The 14,181-nt window shown below is 43.8% G+C and overlaps 1 protein-coding gene across 2 annotated transcripts in view; it reads right to left on the bottom strand.

Annotated features, from left to right (window-relative positions):
• Positions 1 to 5,157: 5,157 nt before the first annotated feature.
• The window catches only part of unm_sa1261 (un-named sa1261), a 17,980-nt gene continuing 8,956 nt past the window's right edge, over positions 5,158 to 14,181 (bottom strand). Inside the window, exons 1-4 of one of the 2 annotated variants that reach the window (XM_027285473.1) lie at positions 10,228 to 10,854; positions 9,045 to 9,254; positions 6,728 to 6,930; positions 5,158 to 6,410 (exon numbers count right to left, since the gene is read on the bottom strand). In XM_027285473.1, coding sequence (XP_027141274.1) covers positions 5,595 to 6,410; positions 6,728 to 6,930; positions 9,045 to 9,254; positions 10,228 to 10,243 — 1,245 coding nt within the window. In that variant the 5' untranslated portion in view covers positions 10,244 to 10,854 and the 3' untranslated portion in view covers positions 5,158 to 5,594. Of the gene's footprint in view, positions 6,411 to 6,727; positions 6,931 to 9,044; positions 9,255 to 10,227; positions 10,855 to 14,181 lie in introns of those variants that run through there. The other variant, XM_010749548.3, reaches the window with a different exon arrangement.

Below are 14,181 nucleotides of genomic sequence, written 5' to 3'. Positions count from 1 at the left end.
CCTACACACTACACAGGGTTGAGGTGAGGGGTATTCAGTTAGACGCCTCTGAAATCCTGCACACTGGTCCTTTAAAGCGTTACTTGGGTTTTAAGTAAAATGAGTTTAGTTTTCATGCCTGCGATTTTTATTATTTGAGGAATAAAAAAAAAAGATAATTCATGTTATTTAATAAAAGTCAATAAAACCTGACCTGTCTGTATTTTATTTTGAAAAGCTGTTATATATAAAACCAGGATCCATGTTTGTTTTTTGCTCCCACACAGGAATAAAATGTTCTCGCTGCGAGGAACAAAGTGTGGCAGAGTTTTGGCAAATCACCAGAAACACCTGAAGAAGGTTTGAGCGATCACGGTGTTTGTTTTTTCGTGCAGTGTCACGCTGGAACAAACCACAAACTCAGCGTCAGACGTGGGTTTGTATTTTCATTGGAAAAATCAGTGATGTGAAAAATTGTCTTCAAGACTTAAGATGGAGGCGATCCAGGTGTATGAGATGAGACCGGAGAAAGTCAGCAGAAGGACACGAACTGTAACGGCAAACACCAAAATAAAATATGATTAAAGATATTAACTGTAGCTGCTGTTAGCTCAGTTTGTTAGCTGGACTGTGAGCTCAGAGCGCCACCACCAGGAAGAAGAAGGAGAGGTTAACAGGCACGGGGAGGAATGTTGATGGGGAGCAGAGCCAGTGTCGTGTCAGAACAGGAGCTGAGCAGCCTGGGATTACACTCTGAAACTACTTCCTGTGTAGGCCCCGTTTGACAACCATTGTGGTCATTCCCGACCTTTCCTATCACTCAAATTAAACTAAGTATGTAAAGACGGACGTGGACTGAACAATCACGGCCTGTGAGGCATGAAGAGTTAATTTAGGAAACGTCGGGTCTGTTTGGGTGTTAAAACATCAGAAAGCTCGAGTCTCGAATAACTGCTGGCACAGCCACGAGGCTTTAAATCACGATGTGACAAACACGAACGAGAGTCTGATCTACAACCCTGAACGTCCCCCAGACTCTGCATGTTCGCTCTCTCTATTACGCAACAAAACTCAGAGTGGAAAAATATTTTACACGTGTCAGATTCAGTGTTTTGTCCCGAGCTGGTGAGAAGAGTCAAAAAATCAGAGATGAGCCTGAAGTCTGAGCGAGCGAGGGAAGAGACAGAAAGACGATGAGAAGGAGGAGAATAATAAAAAAGGCAATAAAAGAGAAATAAAAACAATGTGAGAGCCGAGGCTTCGTCTGCAGCTGCAGGCGTAAACACTGTAGTGAATGAATGCTAACGTAAGCAAGCGTTTTTTATTTATTTATTTCTGGATTCCCACAGACTAAATCATAATAACTTTGTTGAGCCATGAAATTTTAAATTCAGCGTCATCAAATCTGACGTTTATATCACCTGCGACATTCCCATCAGCCTCAGCTGTACCCTGAATCCAATGAAAAATAGCCGACGTTAGCACGTTAGCATGTTTGTGGTGCACGTGCTAAACTACAGAAGCCCTAAAAGGCCATACATACATACATTTTATTACCGTTTTCCCGTGATAATGAGATAATTTTCCTCTGTTTTCCCGCGATAACGAGATAATTTCCCTCTATTTTCCCGTGATAACGAGATAATTTCCTCCGTTTTCCCGTGATAACGAGATAATTTCCCTGTTTTCCCGTGATACCGAGATAATTTCCCTCCGTTTTCCCGTGATAACGAGATAATTTCCCTCCGTTTTCCCGTGATAACGAGATAATTTTCCTCCGTTATTTCCCTCCGTTTTCCCGTGATAACGAAATAATTTCCCTCTGTTTTCCCGTGATAACGAGATAATTTCCTCCCTTTTCCCGTGATACCGAGATAATTTCCCTTTGCTTTCCCGTAATAACGAGATAATTAATTCGAGATCTCGAGACAACAAAACGATAGTCTAGTGTATTAAATCAAGTGTGCCCGTATTACAGAATGTATGGCAAATGCATGTAGAGCAAACCATCCTGACTGTTCACTCACTCAGTATCAAGCATATTTACTGAATCATTTTTGAGCAATTCAGCCTCAAAGTTCATTATTTTTAATTGAAAAAGGGCATTATGTGCAATATTTACTCTACTGTAAAATCAGTTTGATCTATAATTTCTGACAAAGGTTGATACACTTTGGCTAATCCTCACTCCAGTCCTGAGATCAAGTGTACAAACCTTTGTCAGAAATTATGAATCAAAGGGATTTTACAGTGGCGTAATATGTTTGCTCGCTCCGTATCATGGACTACATGCATTTGCCATTTAATACACTAGACTATCGTTCGAATTAATTATCCCGTTATCACGGGAAAACGGGTGGAATAAAATGTATGTATGTATGGCCTTTTAGGGCTTCCGTACTAAACCTCAGCCTGTTGACATTTTATTGTTATTATATTATTATTATTATATGTTAGCAAGCTAACATTGGCACTCGAGTCTGTTTTTTTAAAAAAAGCAGCAGTTAATTAGCAGTTGGGTAACTAAAACTACCTGTCCATCAGGAAACTACCATGAAAAATACCTAAAAATGACTTTTTTTGTCATTGCTGGTCCAGATACCGGAGTATAAGTGAAGTACGACACATGAAATGTGATCAAAAAACATCTTCACAGGGACTTTAACGTGATTAAAGTGTTTAATTTCTCAGTCTTGGATGTGATCAGGGCTCATGTTTGTGACTTTAAAGTAATTTGTCACATGTGGGCAGTGTGCTGCTGCTGCATTACTAATGCTGAACAATAAACATCAGAGTATTTTCAGACACACGTTCACACTCTCCGCTCTGCTTTTTGAGTCACAACCTCGCTCCGACGGCTCCGACACGTACGTCACAGCGACCGCAGAGTCTATCCGCGGAAACGTTTTACAGCTCCTCGTCGTCACGTCGTTATCGGCCTGCCGCGTGTTTGAAACACCTTGATGAACTCAGAATAGACTCACCTGCTGGATTAACCAGCATACTGTTGCCATGGCGGCGTGGGCAGACGGTGTGTTTTTAATGCAGCGTTGAGCTTGTACTGATTCTGCGATAATAAAATCAACATTTATTTATTTATTTATCTGTGCTGATAAGGAAATTAATGAAAACTGGGATCAGACAGTGGATTAATATTCATGTAATCTGCTGAGTCACTCCGACTCACACGTCCTGATTAAGCCGATCTGTGAGGCTGTGCATGGGCACAAGCTAACGTGCTAACAACAGCCACTATTTTTACATTAATTAATCAAAAACTTGTCCGTCTTTAACGAGCAGCAACCTCTGCGGTGAAAGCTGCAGTTCCTCTTGTCGTCCACTTGAGGCTGGCTCCAGAAGTGAGTCAGTCTCCATAAGTCCCCATGTCCAAAACTTCACAGCAGAAATAAACATGTTTACAGCCTGGTACAAAAAACAGTTTTGGTCTCTGTAGCTAATTTCCCCGTTCATGACAACTGTACTGAGGGTGAATTTATATACAACTCACCTGTTCACATTATATTAAGGCTTAAAGTTATGCAGGATTAAGAGCGTGGACGCTTTGATTGACAGGTGGGTGTGGTTACAGGTGACTTGTTTGACCAACCAGGCTTCCTTCAGCTCCACCTCAGCTCCACATCACTGTCTTCTTCGTTAGACTTGCTGTACTTTGATGATGAAATATTTTTTAATGTTTAAACTCGACAGCGGTTTATCCAGGGGGACGCCGTCATCGTCAAACCTTTCTCTCAGTAATAAAGACACTTTGAAGTGTGACTTCTCATTCAGTTTGATTTCAAGTCAAGACTCTAATGAAGACGTGCATCAGATCGAGCTTCACTGTTCGCCGGCTGCTTAATTACTCCCCAATAAGATGTAAAACACTGAGTCTGTAACGAGCAGCCTCCCAAACCTCGCTGGAAGCTGAATTACATAACACTCCCACATAGATCCTGAATCTGATGTAGTGTTACAGATAAAATAAATATCCATACATCAACAGAGGATCAGCCCCAGTGAGGTTAAAACATTTGTTTCTCATGCAGCAGATGAAATTCATCTCTGCAGCGTCGGCCCATGAAAACAGACTCAGACAGACGAGTGCAGCTGAGCTGAGGAGAGCGAATCATGAAGCGACGCTGCATGTTCAGCATAGCAATTACAGCCGAGCGCTGCACTCACTGATCTCAGTGTTTCTCCATGTTTACACATTCACCACCAGCGAGGAAGCAGAGGAGAGCTTCAGAGCTTCCCGATGTTTGGACCACCGGGAAGAAAAAGACGAGGTTTACAGACCCAGGGAGCGGGACTATGCTAACTTACATTGGAGTGTTGTGCCAGAACAGGAGCTGGGCAATGTAACTTGCTTCCGTGGGACATAACGGAGGTGAACAGACCGAAAAAGAGAGCGTGAGCACGCAAAGAAGCGCTCGATTTAAAATAAAAAACTGGAGCCACTTTTAATTCTTCGGGTGTTTATTTCAACAAATTTTCACCACAGTAATTTCACTTCATGCAAATACTTCTGAAAAACACAAACAAGAGCGATTTACCGAAACGTCTTTAATCCCCAAATCCAAAAGATTTGTGTTTTCTACATTCGTCCATCACGTCTCACATTTTCAGGGTTTAACTTCGAAAGAATTGAAGAGCAAAAAAAAACAACAAAAAAATGGAATTAAAAAGTCGAGAGCGCGGGTAGAAATCCTCAAATGTTGAACGAACCGGCATCTTAAATGTTTGGTCAGAAAAAAATATCACAGTAATTATGTTGCTCAATTTTAACCATGCAGAAAAAACGAGGATTATTCTCTCCCACAGACGTTCGTACGCGATCGATCTCAACCGTTAAAGGCTGCAGCAGAGTTCAGTTGTGGTCCCGGTGTGCTGCAGTTTAATGTGAGGACTGGCTGGAAGAGTGAGAACATTCACAAATTAACACTTTCTGCTGAGCGTGACGTTCGTTTTCAGCCGTTTGCTACTGTACAACGTGGGTTTAGGCATCACAGGCGAACATGGAAAAGCAAGAGGAACAGTCTATCTACGTTAACGGCGACATTATAACGAGTCTTTGAAGAGAAATCACCTCAAATTTATGTTAATTGATTCTTCAGGTCATAAAACAAATCATAAATATTTGTATCTGACTTAAATAAATAATTTAACTCCAACTTTTTAAAAAATATACAAAAAAAAACAAACAAAAAAACACTTTACGGATCTACCAAACATGAAACGACGATAAACACACAACAGTACCGGCAGTCACGGATCATCTCGTCGATCTTCGTGTTAACAGATTATTTTTGCAGTGACTGGATTATTCAAACATTTGAACATATTGCTTGTGGATTATGTTTTTTGTTTTTTTTACAGGTTCAGTTTAAACCGCGTCCAGGAGGCGTGTGATCGCCTCGCAGGTCATTTCCTCAGAGTTCATCTTCATCAGAAATGAGCGAATCCGCAGTGAAGCTACAACGTTTGTCGAGAGTTTCCTGACGCCAAGCACCAAGTCGTCACGCTTTCCTTCTCAAACTCGGAGAAATCTTCCTCTTCAGCTCGCGGCAGCCTCACGTGCGCGAGCGGGCAGATCGTAACGCAGCGTCGGCCGCCGTCTACACGCAGATCTCGATGGGTGTCGCCACCAGGATGCGTCCCCTTTCGTTGTTTTCTCTGTTGACGCGCTCGTAGCTGCCGGTGGACGACGGCGAGCTGTTGGCGGACATGGAGGAGTAGTGGGTGTCCATCATGATGCTTCCTTTCGCCACCACGCAAGCAGGCGAGAGGCTCTGCTGCTTCAGTCTGTCCACTAAAACGTCCTCTTCGGACGAGGACGAGCTGATGTCCAGAGGAGGCGCACTGCTCGCTAAGCCCCCGCCGCCGCCGTTTCCGTTCTCCGTGTCCAACATCCAGCACTGGTTGAAGTAGCTGAAGACTTCTTTGACGGAGCAGCGGCGCTCCTGCTCGATGGAGAGGAGCCTACGAAACATGCGTAGAGCTTCGTCGGTGAAGCGGCGCCACTGCGACGGCACCGTGCCCGTCCGGCGTCGCTGCCAGCGCACAAACTCTTCGTAGAAGGCGTCGTTAGGCATCGCCTTCTCCCAGGGGAAGTTTCCCGTCAGCATGCAGAACAGCAGCACGCCGAACGCCCACACGTCCGTGCTGTAGTCCACGCAGAAGCCCTCGTGCCGCGTGGTGTCGCACAGCTCGGGCGCCGTGTACGGGATCGTGCCGCTCACGCGCTTCACCGGAGAGCCGGCGCGCCGCGTCATGCCAAAGTCTGACAGCTTGACTTTGCGGCACTCTTTGTCAAAGATGAGGACGTTCTCCGGTTTGATGTCTCTGTGGACCAGCTTCTTACAGTGCAGGTAGTCCAGGGCGATCGCCACCTGGTGGACGCAGCGCTTGGCGATCGTCTCAGGAAGTCCCACCTGAACACGAGAGAGACAATGAGGACACTTTCAATCGTTTTGTCTCTTTGTAATTGTTTTGTGTCTTTTCGTACTACTACACATCCCCACCTCTCTGGGCTTTTATTTTGATTTGACATTTCACAATAAAAGTCCAGTGGATTTTTGTGTTTTGGCTCACAGTCGACAGTTAAATGTCATGCACAAAATAAAACAGCACTGGATGCCAGTTTGTAATCCGCAGCATGTATGCATCGTGCGCTCTAAAAATATCTTCAAATGTCGGAGGGATTAAGAGATAATCCTATGGATTATGCTACGATGCCTTTAGGTCTCACCTGTGGAGGGATGATGTCGAACAGATCTCCTGCCAGAGCGTACTCCTGGGCGAAGATGTAGTAGTCGTCGGTCTCGAAGGCGATGCCGTACATGTTGATGATGAACGGGCAGGGCGACAGGTAGAGGGAGATGCTGTACTCCTTCAGGAAGCTCTTCAGCTTGGTGGTCTTCTTCCTCAGAAACTTCAGAGCCATCTTTGTGCCTGAAATAAAAATGAGACGTGTTACGTAACTCTAATCTCATTCCTCGGCTTCTTGTTCTTTATAAAGTGTTTGGGGGGTTTTATTTCACGGCCGCCTCATTGTGTGCTCGCAACTTAATTGAAATCAAAATTTGATGAATAATTAAAATCTCACTGACTCGTTATGTTCCCACAGAGTGACCAGGATGTCAGTCTGCACTGATAAGTTATTTCATTTGATACAACGTGAAAGATGCACAAAAACTAATTAAGTCGTCCGGAGGGAAACAAGAGGGAGCAGCGAGGGGAGAGAAATTACCCCCGCGGACGGCAACCTGGAGAGCTGCCACGTCTGCCGCCGACTGTCGGTGTCAGCGAAGATGAGAGGCGACACTTCTCCAATAGCACCGGGTCAGCGCCGCGAAGTGCTTCGTGCTGTTTTACGGACGCTTCAGGAAAGGTCAAGAGGAGGATTTAACGCCACGCCACGACGAGGAGCTTCCCCTCAAACGAGTCCTCTGTATTTTTTTTTGTTATTGTTTATCATGCTACCGTTCCCATAATGCTTTAGGATGTGTCATGTCATAATATAACGATGGATTCAGTGAGTCGAGTTCTCGGCTTTGAATTAAACGCTTGTGTGTTCTTGTTGTATGTTAGAATTAGCTCCTGTTTGTTTTATTTATGTACAGACAATCCCTGAATTACTTAAAGATAATAAGAATCATATCTACAGTGCACCAAATAAAACACAGACAATATATAAAAATATAGAATAACAGTAAAAAAACGCAGCTTCAACTTATATAAAAGTCAAAAATCAGCAAACTACACCCACGTACTGTGCAAACTAAAGGTTTGAAAACCTGACCGAGCTCAGCTCAGGGTCACGGTGATTTATTATTGTGAAACAGGCTGCACATATATCTGTATGTAGGATTTTAAACTATGGGACAGCAGGTAGCAACATTTAGGAACATCTGACTGGCACAACGCCGCCGTGGATGTTTAAGAGGCGGACGCACGCCATCGATATATCGGCCACGCTGAGAGACTCTCAGTTTCTATTCAACCCAACAGCATTCTGTAAATAAAACTAATTTAAAGATATTAATGTGCACAGGGGGTCACTGTAAATGTCAGTGGTGGAAGTAGAAACACGACAGAGTGGAAATACTCGTCAAAGAGTTTATTATGGAAGCAAATCTTCTCAACTAAACAGATGATTAATCAACTAATCGTTAAAGACAAGACTGACGTGTTTGTATTCAGGTTTTGTTTCTTCGTGGTTGTTTTTTCAGTCATTTTGTCTTCAAGTATTTCGTGTCTCTTTGTCTTTGTGTTTATTTATAATTGAGTTTTTTTTTTAACTACATTTTTAAAGCAGGACTTTCCTGTAATCGAGTCTAACTGCTGATTGCAGCCCCCTCACCTCTCCCCATCCTTCCTAACATAAAGGAGACATTAAGGTGATGAATTTTTTCAGGTGAATATTCTGTGAATATATCCCTCCACATCCACGCTGACACTCCTCTGCACTTATATTTGACTAAATGCAAAGAAAAACCTGAGAATCAGGTTCGACTTTCTCAAAGCAGAGCTGGTTCTGATGTTTAAATTAAATTATTGCTTTTTAAATATATATTATGTATTTCAATAAAATGTTACTGTCGCGTCAGGATGCTGCTCGACTATCGGCTTTGTTTGGCAGACACGATATTAAAAAACTAAAGTAACACCATGGAGACATCCTGAAGCGTCGACAGAGGCTCTGCTCCCCGTTCAGGAATTGACTCAACCGTTTAAAATGCATTTGTGCACAATCATGATTCAAAGGTCAGAAATGATTCACCTCCAGCCCGTTTATCTCCATCGTTAACAAGACATTCACTTACTGAGAAACATCGCGGATGATTAAAACCACACCGTTGACAGTGAGTCAGCAGCAGGAGATGAAACATGTGGTTTCTTACAACCTTCAGCTTCACACTTCACAAGCTGGAAAAGGTCAGAATTCATCTCAGCGACGGACGATCTGCAGCTCTGTGTCGTTCGATGTTTGGGCTTTTAAAGTGACAGATTTTCTACTAGTTGAATGAATTCAGGCAGAAACATCTAAGACCCTCAGTGGTTACCTCTGATTTTGTGGATGACCAGGTCCACCTTCCCATAGGTGCCCTTCCCCAGTTCGCAGACGACCTCATAGTATTTGTTGATGTCCAGTTTCTCCAGGTTCTGCGCGGCAATCAGCTGGAGCTCCTCCAGGATGTCGATGGAGGCGTGGGAGCCATGGGGCGAGGAGTTCATGGTTGTGGAGCAGAGGGCTGGTCTGGAGACGGATGTTCCTGCAGAACGGGAGGAGCAGGAAGGAAAACAAGGTTCACTACGTGACCCGGTATCCACCCGTGTCTGCATTTCTGTAAACAGAGCACTCCGACTGCACACGAACATCAACTGTTCTCACCAGAAACGCTTTGTGTGCAGGACAAATGAAGCGTTACACAACCTTTGTATCGTGTTGACGTTTTCAGAAGATCACAGCGCTCCTTTACGACACGACAAGAGGCAAGAGATGAAACACGGGCTCAGCCATGCTCACGGATCTGTGGAGTTATGTTAACATTTGCTAATTGCACTAAACACACAGTCATCTCACGACAGAGCAGGACCGGAGAGACGGAGGGGAGGATTTAAACCTGAGGATGGCGCTAGATCACGGAAGCATGACACGTATTATTACACCTGAGCAGAAAATGAATGCCTGCACCAAATTTCCTGGTCTTTGAATTTATATTTTTGTGCCAAAGCTGCAGCTCCTTTTACGTCCACTTGAGGCTGGCTCCAGAAGTGAGTCAGTCTCCATAAGTCCCCATGTCCAAATGTCCAACTTCACAGCAGAAATAAACATGTTTACAGCCTGGTACAAAAAACAGTTTTGGTCTCTGTAGCTAATTTCCCCGTTCATGACAACTGTACTGAGGGTGAATTTATATACAACTCACCTGTTCAGGTTATATTAAGGCTTAAAGTTATGCAGGATTAAGAGCGTGGACGCTTTGATTGAGCAACCAGGCTGTCAATGATTTTAACCCAAATTTATCATGTTACAAAACGTCGTCATTCTGCGACCCGATTCAAAACAAATCAGGTGATGCAGCAGTTTTCCAAGCAGAAGAAGATGGATGGATGTTTCGTAGCGTCAGCAGACCGCCACGACCGAACTGAATTCGACCTAACACGATCAGCTCAAGTCGAGGTTGCGTGCTCTCTCTCTTCAGTCAGTCATGGGTGAACATGGGTAAGTCAGTATATTCTCACCTGTCACGTGATGCATGCTGGCGTATGGCGAGCTCAGACGAGGATGAAGCAGGTAGAGGAAATTAACCAAAGTGCAAACACGTCGAATTGGATCCGAGGACTGAACCGTATCGCTATTTGTCGAGCTGATTAACGACCCTCCCGCTTTAATGACTGTCTAATTCTGATCCGATGTGTGTTTCCACTCGGCCGGCTTCCATTCTCAGCAAATCTGTCTCACCTTACTCCTCCAGGCAACGCTCGTCAACGCCGTGCCCATCGCTCATCACCCACGGCAGCCAAACTCTAAGAATGACTGGAGAGACTTCGCGGGCCTGATGGCGCAGCAGAATTTGTACCATCTCTCACTAACGGGGGGGATGAGAAAGTGTTGAATGAGACAGGATGCTAGCCACATCCTGTGCATCCAGTCCATCTGCGGCCGCCTCGGAGACAGCTCCCGTCTACAGTGTGAGTGTGCGTGACGGGGAAATGTGTACACCAAACTCCAGGAAAGCGTGTGAAAACAATGAAAGCAAACAAAAACACAGAATATGTTCGACCAGGAAGAAACGTGTAGTGACAGGACGAGTGTGATTTATTTCAGTGGAAGCAGCTCGTTCTTCTTTTTCTCTTATAGACTAAAATATTTTAAATCCTGCTGATCCACTCTGACCTGTGATCAGCTGAACGGTGTCTCCGTCATTCGTACGTCTGTTCTCACACTATGTAACTTTGAGAAGTACGTAACGCTTTACGGCACTAAGTCACACAGCACCAACTATTTCACTGATTCTGGTGAAACTGGATCATATTTTATGGAGGAAATGTTTTCTGGTTTTCCCTCTGATGTCCTCCGGCTGCTCCGCCTCAACTCTCTGTGATTTACAGAGTTTATGATGGACAGTGAAGTAAACTGCTGACAGCTGTAGCTGCTGTTAGCTCATGTTAGCTCAGTCTGTTAGCTGCTGTTAGCTCATGTTAGCTCAGTCTGTTAGCTGCTGTTAGCTCATGTTAGCTCAGTCTGTTAGCTGCTGTTAGCTCATGTTAGCTCAGTTTGTTAGCTGCTGTTAGCTCATGTTAGCTCAGTTTGTTAGCTTCTGTTAGCTCATGTTAGCTCAGTCTGTTAGCTGCTGTTAGCTCATGTTAGCTCAGTCTGTTAGCTCATGTTAGCTCAGTTTGTTATCTGTTGTTAGCTCATGTTAGCTCAGTCTGTTAGCTACTGTTAGCTCATGTTAGCTCAGTCTGTTAGCTGCTGTTAGCTCATGTTAGCTCAGTTTGTTAGCTGCTGTTAACTCAGTTTGTTAGCTGCTGTCAGCTCAGTTTGTTAGCTCATGTTAGCTCAGTTTGTTAACTGCTGTTAGCTCATGTTAGCTCAGTCTGTTAGCTGCTGTTAGCTCAGTTTGTTAGCTGCTGTTAGCCCATGTTAGCTGAGTTTGTTAGCTGTTGTTAGCTCATGTTAACTCAATTTGTCAGCTGCTGTTAGCTCATGTTAGCTCAGTTTGTTAGCTGCTGTTAGCTCAGAACACCAGGAGTGTTAGTGTTTGTACCACAGCCGTTTTGGACCACAGGGAAGAAGAAGAAGAAGAAGAAGAAGAGGAGGTTTACAGGCCCTGGGGAGTGGAGCCGGTGTCGTGCCAGAACAGGAGCTGAGCAAGAAGTCGCCGGACAAGAGTAAATGTAGGACTGACTTTTAGTGGTTGGTGAGAGCTTGGTGAAATAAAATACCTGCTTGATGTTTGGCTGTTAGTAAAGCTGTCGACTCGTTTTTGATCATAAGTAATGTAATCAGAACAAATACTCGAGTACAGCTGAACATATTCACCACAGTGGGATTACACTCACTGAAGTCACTGAAGATGATCATATTGTCTTGCGGTGACAGTTGCGGGTGAAAATGTCTGTGGACACAAACAGAATGTGCCGAGCATAAAAGTACAACGAGCAGATAAAAAATGAAGAGTCAGCTGAGCCCAACGGAGCCAAGTGGCTGTCCATCACCGGTCCACTCAGCAACCCTCTGACAAGGTCAATAAAACACACGGCGAAGGAGAAAGTGCTACAGAAAAACAACCTGCTCACTGATGAACACACAGTCGATAGAGATTCTTGTTCATTTTAACATGGGGACTTATGAAGACTGACTCACTTCTGCAGCTTCACAGCCGCGGAGGTTGTTTACCCTGCTTACCCTGTCTTGAATATCCGTGTACATATACACAAACCTTTGACTGTTTTCTTGTATAAAAACAATCCTGAAACGCGTGTAGTATAACTCACAACCAAAAGTTTTCCACCACAAGTCTCATCCACCTTGTTATGACAAGTGAATTTCCCCGGTGTGGGATCATTAAAGTCCATCGTATCCTAAAGAAAGAAACAAGCAAGAAAAGTCTCAATGTTTCGTCTTTTTCTGGAAAGTTTGTGACGATTCGTGCTACCTCTGTTTGGAAGAAAATACTCCAGTGTCTTTTTCTAATGATCAAAATCAACACAGGTGATTAAATCTTATTACGTCCAACAATAATGAGCCTGTCATAACATCTGTTTGCGCGTCTCCTGTCTGACATGCAGCATGTTCAGCTCCATGCTCGACTCCTTTTTCTGAACCACTGAGCATAACCATGTACTCATATGTGCTCTCACGCTGCTGTCATATCAAAGGGCCTGGAGATGAAAGAAGTCACAACCAGCACTAATTAGGAGCATCTTATGTTCCCTGCAGCTCCCAGCAGCCTTGGCGCTCCTCGTCAGGGTAATGGTGCCAAGGCTGCTCCCCAGAGGGCCTCGAGGAGCGCCAACCCCCCGTTTGGCTCCCGAGTGAGGAGGGGATGAGGAGACCGCCTCGCCTCGTTGTCTTTCCCTTCGTCTGTAATCAAAGCGCAGCTGGAGCTGAGCCAGTCTGCCTGGTGGTGTCATTGCTGCTCTGTACCTCCTCGCTTAAGGTTACCTGCCTCCTGCACCAAAACAGGAGGGAGGAGGTGAATGGTGCACCGACTGTGGAAGCACCTGTTGGGAGAACAGACTGCAGGGATAACACAGAGGTGACAAACTCACAGTGTTAATGACCTTTTACTCGTATTCCTGCACCCGACAGCACCAATCTGTCACGCCTGACACGACTATCACTTCATCTGTTCGATGTCTTCAACCGTTCCTTGTAGACTCAATCATACGAGTGGACTGTCAAATGTGTCACTTAATATGTATCTTTGTCACGATTAAAATAAAAAAAGGATCAGTATAATGATTGTTATTTTAGGTTATGTGTTTATGTTAGACAAGCAAATCGTACATATCTATATCAGTATATATAGTATGTAAAAATTCAATATCTGTCAGGTTATAACAGCTAAAAAGAAGATGTTTAGATATTTGATTAAAAAAGACTTAAATCCAGATGGAGTTCCACAAGGCTCCATACTTGGTTCACTACTGTTCAGTTTTTATATTTTACTTCTCGGGATCATTCTCTGAAAGCGCAGTATTCACTTCTATGCAGACGACTCACAATTCTATATCGATGTTTATCCTGAGTCCTCTTTAAAAAACATCTCCTTCCTCTAGATGCATCAGGACGAAGCTGATTCTTAAGTATTGGTAAGAGGAAAGAGCAAAGACAGAAACTGTTCGTAACCAACAACCCCTGGACACAAAAAACTAAGTAGATAAAAACATACGGAAATTAAAAATCGAAAAAATTAAACTCCCTCTTCTAAGCATCATAACTCAGTAAAATCTGGGCACAGAAACATGATAAACATATTTTTAGATTCAGTGAGATATACACTCTCAGAGGATATTATATAAACTGATGTCCATCACGAATAAATGTCCATAAATCTGTTTAGAAACAAGGACAAAGACGCTCCTTATAACTCCAGAACTTGCCGTGAAGTCACATATTTTAGTATCAAACTAATCCAATGACAAACACTGTAAACAGGATCTACTGATAGCTGATTCAACATTCTT

Source organism: Larimichthys crocea, chromosome XII (genome assembly GCF_000972845.2).
Source record: "Larimichthys crocea isolate SSNF chromosome XII, L_crocea_2.0, whole genome shotgun sequence".
Lineage (NCBI taxonomy): Eukaryota > Metazoa > Chordata > Actinopteri > Sciaenidae > Larimichthys > Larimichthys crocea.
Note: the sequence above shows the minus strand (reverse complement) of the source record. Positions and strands in the feature narration are given on the sequence as shown.